Source organism: Nelumbo lutea, chromosome 4, assembly GCF_056320005.1.
Source record: "Nelumbo lutea isolate HS-2025 chromosome 4, American lotus-T2T, whole genome shotgun sequence".
Taxonomy (NCBI): Eukaryota; Viridiplantae; Streptophyta; class Magnoliopsida; order Proteales; family Nelumbonaceae; genus Nelumbo; species Nelumbo lutea.
In genome coordinates, this window is record NC_142687.1 from 7269160 (window position 1) to 7287266 (window position 18107).

The 18107-nt window shown below is 47.6% G+C and overlaps 1 protein-coding gene across 2 annotated transcripts; it reads right to left on the reverse strand.

The window, feature by feature from the left end:
* Window positions 1–2377: 2377 nt before the first annotated feature.
* On the reverse strand, window positions 2378–6574 carry LOC148853660 (Zinc finger C-x8-C-x5-C-x3-H type family protein). Of its 2 annotated transcripts, none has more exons than XM_088985718.1 (7): window positions 5895–6574; window positions 5704–5739; window positions 5327–5383; window positions 4482–4601; window positions 3831–4130; window positions 2908–3171; window positions 2378–2733 (listed from the first exon to the last, which is right to left on the reverse strand). In XM_088985718.1, exons 1-7 carry the CDS (start codon window positions 6261–6263, stop codon window positions 2533–2535), a joined length of 1347 nt encoding a protein of 448 aa, XP_088841844.1. In that variant the 5' UTR covers window positions 6264–6574; the 3' UTR covers window positions 2378–2532. The 2 variants fall into 2 exon arrangements, with proteins under 2 accessions (XP_088841844.1, XP_088841843.1); XM_088985717.1 differs by having other exon boundaries at window positions 5327–5392.
* Between the last annotated feature and the right edge of the window lie 11533 nt (window positions 6575–18107).

Consider the following 18107-nt stretch of genomic DNA (forward strand, 5'->3'; position numbering starts at 1 on the left):
TTTTGGTGTGATAAGTACTTCAAAAGATGTTGCACTTGTGAAAAATATTTAATTAGTACGATGAACACCTTCGTAAGCTGTGGCCTGAAACATCATTCTCCATTACTGGTTGTGGAAAGGAATAGTTTATTTTCTTTCTACTCGATAGTTAAACCTTCTTAAGATAGCAAAATGGAAATATTTTATCTGCTTTTCGAGTTGCATTCTCTTCTTTGTGAGATCAAATTCAGGATTCAAAACACTCGTTATTAAATGTGTCATTCCTCTTTTCCTTGAATACTTGCACTTTCTATTGGGATGATGATGCTGGTAGATTCTGCAGAATTTTGACCTTGCAAACGCATGCAGGGACCAGAGTAACCATGGTTATAGTTGTAATCTGTAATTGCAGGAGGGGAAGGGTCTGCCGTTGCCTAAATTCGGGGAGTGGGATGTCAACAATCCCGCATCAGCCGAAGGGTTCACGGTTATATTTAATAAGGCCAGAGATGAGAAGAAGACCAGTGGGACTGCTGGGGGGTCAGTGTCACCAGGAAAAGACGACGCCTGCAAGAAAAATGGCAATGCTCTGTTTCCCCAAAAGGTATGTTTTTTTTTTCTTCTTTTTTTTAACCTGGCAAGGAGATTAGAATACCTTAATTTTTAAGCACCTGGGTGGATACCTACATTGTTATGTTTCTCTAAAAAAACCAATCTATCTCCAACACGTTTGATCTAAATTGGGTGCAGAAAAGATGGTTCTGCTGTGTTTGAACCTTCGTGGGAGAGATGAGACGTCAACAACTTTTCTTGTGGTGATATTGATTGGTATACAACTTGTCAAATTGGATCCTTCCCATTCGCAAATGTTTCCTTTTGGCAGATTTGACAGGGTGGGTGGTGTCTTGTTCAGATCTGCGCCTCACACGGGGCACCCCACAACGTCCCACATCACATCCCCGCAGAGAAACATCTCCTGATGGCATCATTGGTTCTAGTAATATCATCAGCATATGTTTTCAATACACGGCTAGAATGTGCTGCAAGACGTTGTGGGGCATAGATGTGAACTTGTCATCTCTCTTTTTCTTCTGATTTCCTGTTGACCTCCGTTTCTGTTCCCCATGCTTTGGTTATATATATTAAAGATGAAACAAAGAAAATGGTTTTACTAGCTTTCTTTCCGAATGATTTTAGTTTTAGTGTTTGTGATTAGGCTCAGGAGTACAAATATAAATATATAGAGTGCAAGCAAAACTATGTATTTTGCATTTGCATTATAACATGTCAATGTCATGTGCGGACAAAAATTTACAGAATTCAGGATGTTGTATCGCATTCCTCTCGCTGGACAGTGGATACTAATCAAATGCAATGTGCATATTTAGTAGAAAAGCAGGGGCCAGGACGCAGGAGCTTCAAAGGGAAGAAAAAACTGCCAAATTCATGCAGGTAAACATTGCATCTTATCCTCGGTGTGGTGGACATTTTGTTTTAGGACCGTGGATGCTCCATTACCTGATTACCCGGCAAGCTCGGTCCCTACTAGCAGAGTCCGTAAGTTTTGCACTCAATTTTTGGTTCATTAAAATTTAGAAGACCATAAAAGTCAGTTACAGTCGAGTCTGGACCAAGCTGACATACCCAATAAACATTCAGGCAGGCCAATAACATGTTAACTTTAAAAATGAAAACTGTGAAACTGTTCAAAAAAAATCCTTGTTTAGCTTTTGTATCTGCATTGACTGGACGAAATAAAGTTTATTATTATTTAACGCTTAAAAAAAATATTTTGCCATTCTTATCTATCTGATTAATAAGGATGATTTGGCAGGTCCGTGTGCCAAACCGGGATAGGACCAAAGCCAATAACTACAGGCGCAGTAGGGGTATCAAATTTGCTTCAGTTTAGATTAATTCTAACCAAACCTGATCCATTGACACCTATATTATTATCTTTTATCAATGGATCAGCCAGCCCAACCCAATATAAATAAATTCATTATAGATGAACCAGGTCCAATCCAATAAATACTTTGAACCATCAAGTCTGGACTGGTTCAGTTCAATGCCTTGGTCTGTCCAATCCCATCCGAATTGATTTTGATTTTGGTTTGCACGAGTCCAATCCAAAACCAATCCACTGACACCCCTACAGCTACAGGCCACAAGTCATATAAATAGGCCTTCCCTTGGGCATACATGACCCGAGCTGTTGGGCCTCGAGACCCCTGATTGTAGTGTTAGTCATATCCCCAAGTAAAATTAGCAGTGGCAGCAACTGCGCATGTTTATAGGAGAGATGGAGCCCCTAAAAAATGCCAAGACAATACGTGGCAAACAATATAGATTTCGATATTTATTTGGGGTGCAAGGTTTATGGAAATCGCAATTGTGATGATGTTCCAAAAGCAAAAGGTATATGCATATATTTGTAATGTCATCCTCAGAACAGCTTTCAGTAACCAAGAAAAAAAAATCCCGATACCTTGCACAATGCCACAATGCCCTTTTATCATGTTTGTTAGAGAAAGGCGACGGATTCAAAATTTCTCACACAGACTGTTGGATCAAAGCATCGCCTCCATTTCCACATCCGTCCAGATTTGAGGAGCCACCGAAGGATGGTGGCTGACTTGGGGTGGATACAATTGAAGAAGTTGAAGGAGCACAGTTTATTGGATGATCAAATTTACAAGCAGGCCCAAACTTGCAAATGCCATAGCGGTTGTAGTGTGTACAGATGCTCTGGTCCTGGAATGGCAAGTGAAATAGTGTTCAGAAACAGAAAATATACCTACGCAAGCAGGTCAGGTGATAATTTTAATGGGCTTTTTTATTACCAATAAAAATTGAAAACCATACACACAAATACGTTATGGAAAGGACAGCAGCACATGACAATGCTTTGAGAGTAATATAACTTACAGGTCTCAATGGCAGGCCCATGGGACTAAGAGTGCAAACCGATGATTTGGGGGCTCGATTCTTCGGATGGTGGTACTTACATGCTGACCTATATTTACAGTCCCCAGTTTTCATAAAATAACTACACTCAGGTTGTCCAGGTCTCTCAGGGAATTCTTCACCTTGCGTCTGCTGTTGTGTGGTAGGATTGACCATCTTTGTTGGATTATTCAGGATCATGGCTGATGGAGGATGTATACACCTTTCTGGTGGATAAACTGGGGCCTAAATAATAAATAAATGCCATTATAGGAAAAACTGGCAGGGGAAATATTCATAATCCATAAAATGAACTTTGGAAAATTGATGAAATAACTAAAACTAGTACTGAAAAAAACCTACTTTTCTTGCTCCCTGAAGCAATAGACATCTATTTAAACAAATGCAAAGCACTGTCAAAATGAAATCGGTTTTGATCAAAATATTCAAGAAATAACATAAGATTGAAAAACCCCCCATTAACATTCCTATCCAATTAAACATTACAAGTCATTATTTTACTAATAACTACAAGGCTCTGAAGTCTGAATTTGTCCAACAACGTTATGCTTCTTGTATTAAAAAAAAATGAAGAGAAAACAAAGCATCTGTTTCATGTCACCTGAAGCAAAAACCAATTAAAGTGGGAAGAGCAGTCACCATAACTTTGAATGGAACACAAAAACACAAATGACAAAGGAAGATGAACAGCGAAAGATGCACTGAACCAAACAACACAGATCTGATCCAAACATAAGTGTCAGGGCAGAAACACAAGACAGAACCATGGAAATGCCTTCCAGCGATAGGGGATAAGAAAACCACAATTTTCCAAAAAACAAAACAAGATTCTAAATTTTGAAATACACATGAAAAATGCAATTTCATCGATAAAACATAGTTACCTGATACCCATTCCACTCAGAATTTGCATGAACTCCTCGAGGTGGTGGGAGCACCACTGGTACATAGGGTGTGGAGGCCTCCATATAAGGAACAGAATCATTTGAGGTTCTAGGTGAAGACCAGGATGTTAATGCTGGTTGTGATGCACCTGATGAATGCAATGAGACAGATCCACTTCTATTGTAACCAGAAAGAGGATCACTCCCTCCCACAGCAGTAGGATCAGGATGATGAAACCTGCAGTTAGTTGCATACTTGCAGGAACCAGTACGCATATAATACGGGCACTCTTTCTCTCCCTGTAGGAAAAAGAAATATCTTCATTAGACATATTTATCTTGTATATATTATGCAATAGTGCAAGCAACTGATTTGCAACCACAGCTGTGGGTAATTTGAATTATCGAGAGTGAAGACTGGGAGAATATACCCGAACATCTTCTACTTCCATGAATGGGCATCTCCCTACTAAACCCATAAACGATGTATATAGACAAAAACATCTTTGGAGTGAAACATAATTGTCTGAATTATAATACATTCAATTTTGCATTTTGCAGAAATCATTAGTCTCTTAGTTGCCTACAATGCTTAAAAATATTAATTACCAAAAACTAAGAATATTAAAAGCATAAAAATAGAAGTATTACCGGACGGATTGGCAAGCCCAAGAAGTTTAGCTCTAGAGGAGATCCTACTACACTTTTTTCTCGAGGATGACTGTATCTACAAGCTTTCCCAAACTTACACCCTCCTGTCCTCAAGTAATACTGCAACAAATAGCAGAACAATAAATATACCCAGTTTTATTACTGAACATATGAATCATGGAAAATTGCCTTTATAGAACAAATTAATAATAGGAATTACAAAATATCAATCATAGATCCTTGCTAGAAATACCAAGGAAAAACTACAAAATCGTTCCTGCTTAAGAAAGAGAAAAGGGGTACAAGTTAAAGAATGTAATAAATAGAACCATAAGTAGTTTTTATATCTTTGAGTACATAGAAATGATATATGTCATGGATCCCACGAGCCATGCCATTGTTGCTCTAACAAACATACCATGGTAAATTAAATATGAAGAGGATTCAGTTAACGGAGGTGCAACAAAGCACTCAAGAAAATAAACTTAGGACTACAATCTAGGTTCGCCTGTTTTATCAAAAAAACACTAGGATTGCTGTTTTCATTAAAAAACGCCATTAGATGAGATAAATAAATTTAGGACTAGAAACTAAGCTTCACTGATTAAAGCATGCCAAGCCCCTCAGAAATTGTTGTTTCTTTATCAGCATCCTTAGGAAATTATTGACACTACATATAAGAACCACTTGGATGAGATAAATATTCGAACGAAAGAACCCGTGCAATACAAATGTCAAATTGCTTATATTTTTAGAAACAGCAGGTAAATAATATAAAATAAGTGTAAGATGTACCAAAACGGCAAAAACGAAACCGCAAAAATTCGAGCTTTAAAACTACTAACCTTGCATTCTGTCTGCCCAGTCTTTTCTGGAGATCCTTCATTTTCCTTCTCCCTTTCCTTAGAAACCTTGAAAGAGCAAAATCATTTACAGAAACTACAAAAAATTTAACATACGCAAAAGAGTAAAAGTCAACAGTATAATGAAAAAACCAGAGACGAGTACTCGCAAGCAGGAGTGATCAAATTACTCATAGACTACAACCCAATAAACATTTTCCTTGTCACAGCAATCCCCTTGGCGGTGAGAATAAAACCATCTCAGTGCATCTTACCACTACTTTACCAAACTCATTGCGTAGTGTCTCCATGAAATTTCGTCTACAGATAATACAAAAACTAAATAAACAAAGAGCTTATCAAAGCTAATAAAATCAAACCTGAACTGATTCCGGCGGATCCGATGACCCTGATGCCTGCGACAAGTAGTTTAATTGCATCAATTAAGCATCATAAGAAAATATGTTCGGAAAAGGAAAGGACGAAAAAGAACATTTAACAATCTCACCAAGACAAGTAGGCGAAGTTAGAAGATAATAAGAACGGAAAGGTGCAAAACCGATAAAAATACCTGATTTTTCCATCTGATAGGGTGATTAAATCTACAGTTTGATCCATAGCGACATGTCCCGGTCCGAAGATAATAAGAGCAATCTGGTTCGTCGGGTCTCTGGGGATACTGAAAATTTTTTATCTTTTCCTCTTTGACATCGGAATCGCCCCCGACATTCTCATTATCTTCATTGTTATTGTCAGTGTTAGTGTTTTCCTCCAAGGCTAAATTCTGAAACTCTCCTTCTAGGGTTTCGACAGCGACAGTGTTACTGAGGACATCATCAGGAACACATGGAGACGATGGAAATGAAGGCGAGGAGGAAGGCAACCCTAGAGGCGATTCCTCCTCAGTCTTCAACACTGAAACTTCTTCATTATCTCCCATTATCCCTCCACATTTCAAACCCTAATCAGCTTGGGAAAGAGGTAGGGAGTGAAAAAGCGTGTTATGAGAGAGAGAGAGTCCAAAGGAATTGAGTATCTCTTTGGCTAGGTATGTGCCTATATACGTCGTCATAACTCATAATGGTTGGTTGACGAAGAGTACGTGGTGTATGTGCCGATGTACTAGCTCGAATCTGCTGACCACCACATACTTTGCTCGGCACATTCATCCAGCCGCACATTGAGAACATCGATTGTACTTTACATTGCCGTTATTCCCGATGTGCGGTAGGATGAAATAGCCAGCAAGGCGAGTGACCAGCAGATCCGGACTCCTTGTATACATGTACGCATATACGCGAGTTGTGAGGTGCATAATCTCAATCTTACGGTTGGTATTGGAAGAAAAGAAAGATTTGTCTCCGTTCTCCGACCCTTTCCATGTCAGACAGCCAGTACCCATGACCATACGAGTTGGTTGGTGGGTGTGGCCGTGTGGGTGTGGGTCGTGGGTAAGGTACTTGTGGTCCAATCCAATACTGCCCACCGCTTTACGACCCAATTTACCTAAACAACTCACTCCACCTGTGGATTTCTGACTCATATGCTAAGGCTGTGTTTGGCTGTTGTGCAATTTTATTTGTACTAATATTAATGTATAGGAGTGCAAATGTAAAAAATGCAAATTCTTGTTTAATTTTGTTTTGGATTTTACTTTATTCTGCTTTATGTCTTAATTTACTTCATTTGTACTGCAATCAAATAAAATAAACTAAAATTTGAAACAAAAATAGGTCAAATTTTACACTTAATCATTTGCACACCCATGGTTTTGTACCAATGCAAATTTATTTGCATTACAACCAAACACAGCCTAAGGATCAAGGTTTTTAAAACCGTCCCGGTGACCGAACCAGTCAACAGTCTGACTATTCGAACCGAATGCTCAACTCATTCTGACAAAAACATAAGTAAAATAAAATAAATTCAAAAAAGTAAAAAACGGTCAAAACCAATTGAATGGTTAATCGCTCGATTCAACGGTTCGCTGACCAAAATCAACGGTTTTGGGGGGAAGTTTGGTTTTTGGGGAAAACAGAACTAGTCAAATGATCGGTTCCTGGTTTTTTCTGGTCCGACCAGGTTTTGAAAACCATGCTAAGTGATGAAGGAAGATTTGGCCCAACCTCTTCATTATGTGACACGTGGCAGAAACGACAGCTCGGTAGAAGGGGCCAAGCCTAGGCGGGGACAAGGGGACACCGCCGAACTGACCCACCTTGTAACAACTCAGGATAGACTTCGCCGAACTGACCTTGTAACAACTCAGGATAGACATCGTCGAACTGACCCACCTTGTAACAGCTCGGGATAGACTTCGCCGAACTGGCCCACTTTGTAACAGCTTGGGATAGACATCGCCGAACTGACCCTTGTAACAGCTCGGGATACACTTCGCCGAACTGACCCTTGTAACAGCTCGGGACACTTCGCCGAACTGACCCACCTTGTAACAGCTCGGGACACTTCGCCGAACTGACCCACCTTGTAACAGTCTGGGATACCTCCGAGCCCAAGACCGCCTCGCTCAGCACTTCGCATCATCTTCTAGGCGCCAAAGCCAAACAAGTCGTACCATGCCTGACACCAGGGAAGTCTGTGCCCGAGGACGCCACGCCTGACTGACTTGGGATCTGACGTTTGGTAGCAGCACTCTAAACGGCCACCTGCCACCGCCACTGACGCCGCCATCTCCAGTTAGACGGTTAGGCAGTGACGGTTCTGTCTCAACAGAAGGGACGACGGCCGAGTTGACAAGCGCAAGGGTAATCATACCCGATCTGACAAGGGCCTCGGGACGAGTACACGAAGTGACTATAAGAGCCCCCTGCCCCTCGACAACGGAGGTATGCAAACTTTGCGCTATCTGGTATTACCTTGCTTTTGAAGGATTCTAACTTGAGCTTCGGAGCCTCTACACCGGGTTCCCCCCGGAGCTTTCCCATCTCTTTCGTTTCAGGTCCCCTGCTACCCCGAATTCAGAAGCAAGGCAGTGGACATCTAAGACCAGCCGGATCGCGCTCCATCAATTGGCGCCGTCTGTGGGAAAACGCTTCAAAAAGCCTCCCTCCAAACTTCGATACCCCCTTTCTTTTTCAAAAAACCCAACACTCATGGCCTCCTCCAGCAACACCGGACGCGGCACGGAGACAAACGCCACCGGGGAGCAACTTCAGGTCCCCGTAGTGTGTGTTGGACAGTTCACCATCCCCCTTTTGGCGGATGGGATCCCCATCCTGAACACGCCACAAGCAGTGGCACCCGTAAACCCTCCTACCACAAATGTCCCATTTCCCCTCCCCATTGAGACAACTTTCACTGAACCAACTGCCGTCCCCCTGGCAGCTAGCCAAGACCAATTGGAGGACCTGATGCAGTGCATGCGGGCAATGCAAGCCCAAATGCAACAGTTCCAGCAACACCAGCTTCACCAGCACCAAGTGCTGCACAACATCTCCCAGTATCACTATCAACAGCAGTTCCCCCAACTGCCACTGAACCAACCACTACTTCCACCTCGCCACCCCGCCCCGAGGCCGGTCAAGGCCTCCCCACAGGATGGGCCCCCCGCCAGGCGAAGGCCTCCCGGCCCCAAAACCACCCCAACAGCCAGGCCTCGTCCCCAGACCGAAGAGAGAAAAATGTCATCCCCGCCTCGCAACCCGCGGGTGGGTCGGGAACCTCGCCCGCGAGGTCGGCACCCCGGCGCTCCAAGCCCGAGCTCCTGCTCACCGAAAATCGATTCAGCGCCCTGGCGGCAGACTACCAGCATTCCGGGCCCATCGAGCTCGATAACACGGAGGCCAGCAGTGCCAACACAAGGCCCGCTCAACGGCGAAGGCGTCGGCGAAGTCGCCAAACCACCACCCGCGCCTTGTCGGAACTCAGAGGCAAAGCCACGAGCTCGGACGAGGTAGGGGCTACCCCGGCTCTCTCCGTTCCTTCCCCCCTCGCATCGGAACTCCTGGCGGTCCCCTTACCCAGAGACTTCAAACTCTCACCTCTGGACAAGTACGACGGGTCCTTCGACCCCAACGACCACGTTGACGCCTTTCAGTCACAAATGCACCTCGCCAGGGCTAGCGAATCGTGCATGTGCGTGGCCTTTACCACCACCCTCAGGGGGGTAGCCCGCACTTGGTACAGGAACCTGGCCCCCGGGTCGATAAAGTGCTGGACCCAGTTCGTGCAAGTCTTCACCACACACTTCGTCACCATCCGACGGTGCCCCAGAACAGAGGAAAGCATCTTCGGAGTGGTCCAAAGAGAAGGAGAATCTATTCGGGGCTACATCAAGCGGTTCAACGAGGCATGCTTGCAAATACCGCGGTTGGACCCCGTAGTGCAGCTCGCGGCGGCCAAAAGAGGGGTGACGCACAAAGAGTTCAAATGGCACATGGTGGCCAACCAGCCCGCGACCGTGGCCGAATTCCTCAAACTCGCGGATAAGTTCATGAGGACAAAGGAAGAGATCAACCAACGAACCGAAGGCGGGAACGAGAAAAGAAAGAGAGAAGGCGAGCTCTCCAACCCGGTGAGTAGAAAAAACCCGACCTGGGAGCCGAAGCCAAACCAGTCCTTCCGGGCCCCCCTAGCAGTTCAGACGGACTACACGCCGTTGAACACGAGGCGGACAGAGATCTTATTGATGATCAAAGACGCTCCGTACGTTAAGTGGCCACCTCGCCTGAAGGGAAATCCGAACGATAGAAACAAGAATTTGTATTGTAGTTCCCATAGAGACCATGGTCATAGCACCGAACAGTGTAATAACCTCCGGGACGAGATAGAATGACTCATCCGTCGCGGATACTTGAGAAACTTTGTACAGCACAACAATAATAAAGCAGGTCGGCAAGGGGAGCGCGAAAGGGATGCACCCGAGTCTAGCAACAGACCTGCCGAACCGTTGCAGAAGCAGCCTCCGGAAGAGAGGCCAGTTCGTGGAACCATCCATGTAATAGTGGGAGGATCGGTGGTAGCGGGGTGTACCTCGGCAGCAGCCCGAACTTCAGTTCGCGAAGCGGCCCTCGAAGAAAGGAACCCCCCAAAGAGACCAAAGACCGAAGAGCCAATCTTTTTCACGGAGGACGACGCGCAAGGAGTCCACTACCCCCATGATGACGCGCTTGTCATTAAGCTAAGGATCAGCGATTTCGAGGTCAGGCGCGTACTCGTAGATTCGGGCAGCTCAGCGGACATCCTCTTCAAATCGGCATTTGACCAGCTGCAGTTAAAGAGGAGCGAGCTGAAGCCCGCGAACACTTCCCTGGTAGGTTTCAGCGGAGAGGAAGTTAGGCCCCTCGGGAAAATAACTATCCCTGTGGAAGTCGGCACATGGCCTTGTGCGATCAGGCTCAACCATGATTTCCTAGTAGTCGCGACCCCCTCCCCATACAATGCCATAATAGGGCGGCCGATCACGCATGTCCTACGGGCGGCGGTCTCCACCTACTATTTGGCCATGAAGTTCCCTACGGACTTCGGTATAGGGGTAGCACGGGGCGACCAGCTCGAGTCCCGCAAGTGCTACGTTGCCGCCCTAAAGGGAAAAACCAAGGCGGCCGACGACCTCGAGCTGGAGCGGCCGGCGGAGCAAGGTGAGGAGCGAGCTTCGCCCACAGAGGAAACAGTCGCAATCCCGACTTCAGCTACGGACCCAGCTCGCACACTAAGCATCGGAGCTTCCATCGAAGACCCCCTACGAGCCGAACTGGTGAGTTTTTACTTCAAAATTTAGATATTTTTGCCTGGTCCGCAGCCGACATGCCCGGCATTAGCCCCGGACTGATAACTCACAAACTTAATACTGACCCTGTAGTCAAACCCGTTAGACAGAAGAAACGCAACTTAGCCCCAGAACGCTGGAGAGCGGTCGACGAGGAGGTTGAGAAGCTCCTCGCAGCAAACTTCATAAGGGAAGTCCACTACCCGAGCTGGGTGGCCAACCCGGTGTTGGTAAAAAAGGCAAGCGGCAAGTGGCGCATGTGCGTCGACTATACCGACCTGAACAGAGCCTGCCCGAAAGATTGCTTCCCCCTCCCCAGAATTGATCGCCTAGTGGACGCGACCTCGGGAAACAAGTTGCTAAGCTTCCTGGACGCCTACTCGGGCTACAACCAAGTTAGGATGGACCCATCCGATGAGGAAAAAACTAGCTTCATAACCGAATTCGGCCTGTATTGCTACAAAGTCATGCCCTTTGGACTAAAAAACGCCGGGGCAACTTTCCAAAGACTTGTAAATAAGCTATTTCGGCCCCTGATTGGTACGAAGATAGAGTGCTATGTAGACGACATGGTCGTCAAAACTCAGTTTTCACAAGAATTGATACAAGACTTAGATTCTGTTTTCCAAATCCTGCGTCACTTTAGCATGAAGTTGAATCCCAACAAGTGTGTCTTCGGCGTCACCTCGGGCAAGTTCCTAGGCTACATTGTCAATCGACGCGGTATTGAGGCCAACCCGGACAAAATAAAAGCCATTCTAGATATGAAACCACATCGGAAAGTAAAAGAGGTTCAGAGGCTAAACGGCCGCATAGCCGCTCTAAGCCGCTTCTTATCTAAGTCAGCAGACCGCTGCCTACCCTTCTTCAAGGCAGTCAAAGGCAAAGGGTTCGAATGGACCCAGGACTGCCAGTTCGCGTTCGATGACTAAAAGGTTACCTCGCTAGTATACCAACCTTAGCCCGGCCCAAGGTGGGCGAGGTCTTACAACTGTATACGCCCTAGTAATAGCAACTCAGAAACTCCGCCCGTACTTTCAGGCTCACACCGTCATCGTCCTAACTGACAAACCTCTTAGACAAGTTTTACTCAAACCCGAAGTCTCCGGGCGACTGACGAAATGGGCCATCGAACTCAGCGAGTACGACCTCCAGTACAAACCGAGAACTGCTATCAAGGCCCAAGCTTTGGCAGATTTTTTCGCTGAGTGCACTTTCAGCCACGAAGCTCCACAGGTCGAGCCCGAGGTCCCCATTTGTGGCGAACCCGGAGCTCCTGAGCCCATAGAGTTCGAACCCCGTGAAGTAGCACCTAGTGTGGCCTCTCATCTGATCAGGCGAAGAGCGAATTGGGATGAGAAGCCCAGGATCCTTCACGTGGATGGTTCCTCAAACCGGCAGGGCAGTGGAGCTGGAATAGTCTTGTGCGGCCCGAGCGGCACAAAAGTAGAGTACGCACTACGCTTTGAGTTCGCGGCATCCAACAACGAGGCAGAGTACGAAGCACTGATCGCCGGGCTGGACCTAGCGCGAAAGGTTAAGGCAAAGCACTTGGTCATCTGCAGCGATTCTCAGCTCGTGGTAAACCAAGTTACCGGCGAATACGAGGCACGCGATCTCTCCATGATCGCATATTTGGCCAAAGTAAAAGAAGCCCTGCTCAACTTCCGGTCACACATCATCAGGCAAATCCCGAGGTCCGAAAACACTGAGGCCGATGCCCTGTCCCGGTTAGCCAGCACGAGTCACAATAATATGAGAACTGTGTACATAGAGGACTTACCTCAGCCTAGTATTCTCGGGGGGACAGAGGAGGTCGCTCCCATCTTAGAAGCAGAGCCGAGCTGGATCGATCCACTCGCGAGCTTCCTAATAGATGGAACCCTCCCTGTAGAATGCAATGCCGCCAAGAGGGTGCAGCGCCAGGCGGCCAAATATGTCATAATAGAAGAACGGTTATACCGACGGTCATACACGCTCCCCTATTTGCGGTGCCTGCAACCTACCAAAGCCGAGTTTGTACTCCGCGACACTCATGAAGGCCTGTGCGGCGGACACTTGGGGGGCAGAGCACTCACCCAAAAGGCACTTCGACAAGGATACTACTGGTCAACGATGAAGGCAGAAGCTATCGAGCTTGTTAGAAAATGCGACAAGTGTCAGAAGCACGCTAACATCCACCATCAACCTGCCTTCGACCTCAAATACCTCGCCAGCCCGTGGCCCTTTGCACAATGGGGCATCGACCTCCTTGGGCCATTCCCACCAGCAACAGGCGGAAGAAAATTCTTAGTTGTTGCGGTAGATTATTTTACGAAGTGGATAGAAGCCGAACCTCTGGCAACTGTTACGGCCCGAAACATACATAACTTCTTTTGGAAGAACATAGTATGTCGGTTCGGATTACCTCGGGTTCTAATTTCCGACAACAGCAAACAGTTCGAGGATATCAAGTTCCAGGAGTGGTGCCAGGACATGGGGATTTGGCAAAATTTCACGTCAGTCGCGCACCCACAGGCAAACGGTCAGACGGAAGTAATGAACAGAGCCATCCTGCGTGGGCTGAAAGCACGTCTGGATCGAGCTAAGGGATTGTGGGCCGAAGAGCTACCAAGTGTTTTATGGGCTCACCGAACGACCGAAAAAGCAGCCACGGGAGAAACCCCCTTCAACCTCACCTACGGCACTGAAGCGGTGATCCCGGCGGAAATCGAAATACCAACGTTGCGATTAGAAACATACGACGATCGGATGAACGGAGACGAGTTACGCACCAACCTCGACCTACTGGACGAGGTAAGGGACCTCACGCACATCCGAACAGCGGCATACCAGCAGCAGGTAGCTCGCTACTACAATAGCAGAGTAAAGCGACGAAGCTTCCGAGTCGGCGACCTGGTCCTCCGGAAGATTATGGTGCCTAAACCCGGCGTCAGCAAGCTTGGACCTAATTGGAAAGGGCCCTATAAAGTAAAAACAGCGCTCGGGGGCGCATATGAACTCGAAACCTTGGAAGGCAAACGAGTACCCCGAACGTGGAACATCGTGAACTTGAGGCGATACTATCTATAAACCACCTAGCGAAGTGGACGAAATCAGGCCATGTGCCACAAGGCAAGCTGAGGAACTTCAGCACATTATCAGCTCGGCAAAAATCAGTTCGCGGCATAAAAGGCCATGGAAATTTAAAAACCCGGCAAAGAAACAGCTCGGGGAAGATGAGCAAGGGGAAAAAGACTCCATTGCAAGAAACAGTACACTGGCAAAAAAAAAAAAATTTACATGCCCGAAGCCACTTCTTCGCCATCGGAAGGCACTTCAACAACACCCGAAGGCCCTGCCTCTCCTTCAGAGTCTAGCTCGCCATTGGTAGCATTGGCCATCTCCTGAGTTATGCGCGAAGTGGTTATGGCACTTACATCGAGGTCGGTGTATGTATTCCGGATCATCCACCGGCTCAACTTGAACCCCCTCCTGTAAGAGTCCACCATCAGATCGTCAAAACGCGGGGAGGCAATGTAGTCTTCAACTGCCTTCTTTTTGGCGTCTTCAATGCCTTGGGAAAAAATCTGTGTTCTCTCCCTAATGTCCTCCTGAAGATACTCGACTTGATGCTGCAAATCCAACTACAAGTCCGCCATGTGCTTGAAAACTACCCCCATGGCCTCGGCGTCACGCTGAGACCTCGCCTGTCTGGCCATCGCAACGCGAGCAGCCTTTTCAGCAGCATAAGCAGCCGCCTCAGCAGCCCGGGTATTTGCCTCTGCAGCACGGAAGGCTTCTTCAGCAGCATGAGCAGCAGCCTCAGCAGCTCGCGCCTGTCGCGAGCTCCTCTCCACTTGGGCCGCCAAGGCATGAATCGAAGAATTCACCTACCAAAAGAAACAAGTGAGCAAAAAGACAACAGAAGCAACGGAATTAAATAAGACAGAATCTTACCACCATGGCATGTGTTACGGCGCGGCAAGTGACCTGATTCAAGGGAAGATCGGTCCACGCCGCGACCTCCTCGGGGAAAGTAGCGTCCCTACTCTTCTGAAGAGCGTAGTTCGGCATCAACACGCTCCTAAACTCCCCTTGAGCCCCCGAGCCTGAGGGCCCAACCCGCGTATGAGCAGACCCGGAGTGAGGAGCACTTGAGTACGCAGGAGCGCCCGTATGAGTGGTCTCAGCGAAAGGCGCCCCGGCAGTCTCGTGCACCGGTGGAGTCACTTCGGGCTCCCTGGGCAGATCCTCTGTCGTATGGTCTGGGGCTTGGGGCTCCTCATCCAGGGGCAGCTCGTTACGAGTTCGCTTGGCGACCCGCTTCCTCCTCTTCATACCTTGGAACAAACGCCCGCCGCGAGTTCTCTCTGCATCCATCACACCTACAGAAACGAGTTCGACATAAAAAAAAAAAAAAGCCGCATAGCCAGAAACCTACCCGAACTCAGGCCGGCTGCAAAAAGCTTAGCCTTCGTTAAGTAGTGGTGGCACTTTAAGCCTTGCCGTGCCCACTGCCGGAGACCCTTCACCGTCTCTTTATCAAGAGTTACGCCCAAGTCGGGAGCGGCCTCACCCCATTCGGTCTGAAAGGGCCATCCTTGTGCACTTCGCACGACGAAGTAGTCCCGCTTCCACGCCGGGACCTTGTTAGGAAGATCGTGCAGAAGCTTAAAACCCTGGCGAGGAGTAAGGTAATACGCCCGTCTCCCCCCAGGAAGAGGACCCGCCTGTCTCTTGAGCATTAAGATAGAGGAGAATATCTCTAAGTCCAAGGGGAAGTTCTGCTCGCAAAAAAGGGATATTGTCCCCACCAGGTTCCGAATAGATTTCGGATGAAGCTGGCCAATGGTGACACCGAAGTGGTTTATGACTTTGACGAGAAGGGGATGGAAAGGAAGTCGCAACCCTGCAGCGAGCTACTCTCGAAAAATCACGATCTCGTCGGGACCGTGTTCCCAAGGAAAGCTACCCGAAGGAATGAAATATGTGTACCCCCCAGGAAGATTGTAGGACAGAAGTATGGATTGAAGCCCCTCAGGCGTCATGGTCGAAGGACCAAACCTGTCTAGCATCCGACCTCGGCGGGAGGTAGACGCCAAATTGCCCGAAGCAACTCGGCCCACTGGTTCATAGTCTTCAAACTCCACCTCAGGATCACTGAGGCAGTCTGGGGATACGGCTCGGTTGGTGGAACCTACGTCGGCCCTACTCGAAGAATCGTCTGAGCTATCAAAGCTAGACATTGGGGGAAAGATAGATTCAAGAAAGTACTCACCGGAAAGTTTGAAGAACAAGCCAAAGAACCGTGAAGACTGTATAACCAGCCTTGACGCGAGCTGGAAAAGATTTGGACACGAGTTGAAAGGTTGGACGCGAACTCACTAGACAAACCGCAGAAGTGGCAAACCAACCGGGGTCCCCCACTATTTATAGCTACAGTAACCAAGAATCGACCGTGGAGACTGAAGACGATCCGACGGCCCACGTTCTTACCGACCGCACAACCCTTAAAGTCGAGACGTGATTGGCGCACGTCTTTCCGAAAAAAGTGAAACGTTAGCACGTCTTTTTGAAACCGACGTCGCTTTGACACGCGTCTTTTCGAAGCTGACGCGCCGCACGTCTCCCTGACAGTCGACGGTGCATGTACAGTAGTGACGTGCCTTTTTGAAATGACCCGCCGTCACGTCCCAGCGGCGCGAGTTAGTTTGAAATTTAAAACGCGCGGTCACAACCACCAACGTTCTTGAGTAAGCACATTCCCAGCCTCCTCGGAAACCAAAAGAACCCTAGCAAAAGCGTCTCGTACAGTAAAGGTTTGAAGGACGAGACAAATCCACCAGCTACCTCGCGAAAACTCCCCGCACCATGGCAAGACCCTCGGCGCAAGGAGTGGGGGGCAATTGATGAAGGAAGATTTGGCCCGACCTCTTCATTATGTGACACGTGGCAGAAACGACAGCTCGGCAGAAGGGGCCAAGCCTAGGCGGGGACAAGGGGACACCACCAAACTGACCCACCTTGTAACAGCTCGGGATAGACTTCGCCGAACTGACCTTGTAACAGCTCGGGATAGACATCGCCGAACTGACCCACCTTGTAACAGCTCGGGATAGACATCGCCAAACTGACCCACTTTGTAACAGCTCGGGATAGACATCGCCGAACTGACCCTTGTAACAGCTCGTGATACACTTCGCCGAACTGACCCACCTTGTAACAGCTCGGGACACTTCGTCGAACTGACCCACCTTATAACAGCTCGGGACACTTCGCCGAACTGACCTTGTAACAGCTCGGGACACTTCGCCGAACTGACCCACCTTGTAACAGTCCGGGATACCTCCGAGCCCAAGACCGCCTCGCTCAGCACTTCGCATCATCTTCTAGGCGCCAAAGCCAAACAAGTCGTACCATGCCTGACACTAGGGAAGTCTGTGCCCGAGGACGCCACGCCTGACTGACTTGGGATCTGACGTTTGGCAGCAGCACTCTAAACGGCCACCTGCCACCGCCATCTCCAGTTAGACGGTTAGGCAGTGACGGTTCTGTCTCAACAGAAGGGACGACGGCCGAGTTGACAAGCGCAAGGGTAATCATACCCGATCTGACAAGGGCCTCGGGACGAGTACACGAAGTGACTATAAGAGCCCCCTGCCCCCCGACAACAGAGGTATGCAAACTTTGCGCTATCTGGTATTACCTTGCTTTTGAAGGATTCTAACTTGAGCTTCGGAGCCTCTACACTGAGTTCCCCCCGGAGCTTTCCCATCTCTTTTGTTTCAGGTCCCCTGCTACCCCGAATTCAGAAGCAAGGCAGCGGACAGCTAAGACCAGCCGGATCGCACTCCATCACTAAGGATCAAAGAAATATAATAAACCAAATAATGTTATAATGTTCTTATGACAAAAAAGGAAATATGGCAGTGTAATGTTGTCTCGTTCTTTTGATAGGACCATATTTATCCAAGTAGGGTTATAAATGGATCAAATCCACTACATCTGAATCAGGTCCGAAAGCTTGCATATAATTTGAATCTAAAACTTGATCAGATTTGAAGACTTCGGATT

What these genes read in the sequence shown, in the direction of transcription:
- LOC148853660 (XM_088985717.1), bottom strand. Translation starts at nt 6,263, where the DNA reads ATGGGAGATAATGAAGAAGTTTCAGTGTTGAAGACTGAGGAGGAATCG. An exon ending in ATCCGCCGGAATCAGTTCAG is followed by an intron (nt 5,393 to 5,703) that starts GTTTGATTTTAT and finishes TGCTCTTTCAAG; the next exon opens with GTTTCTAAGGAAAGGGAGAA. An exon ending in CTGGGCAGACAGAATGCAAG is followed by an intron (nt 4,602 to 5,326) that starts GTTAGTAGTTTT and finishes TATTTGTTGCAG; the next exon opens with TATTACTTGAGGACAGGAGG.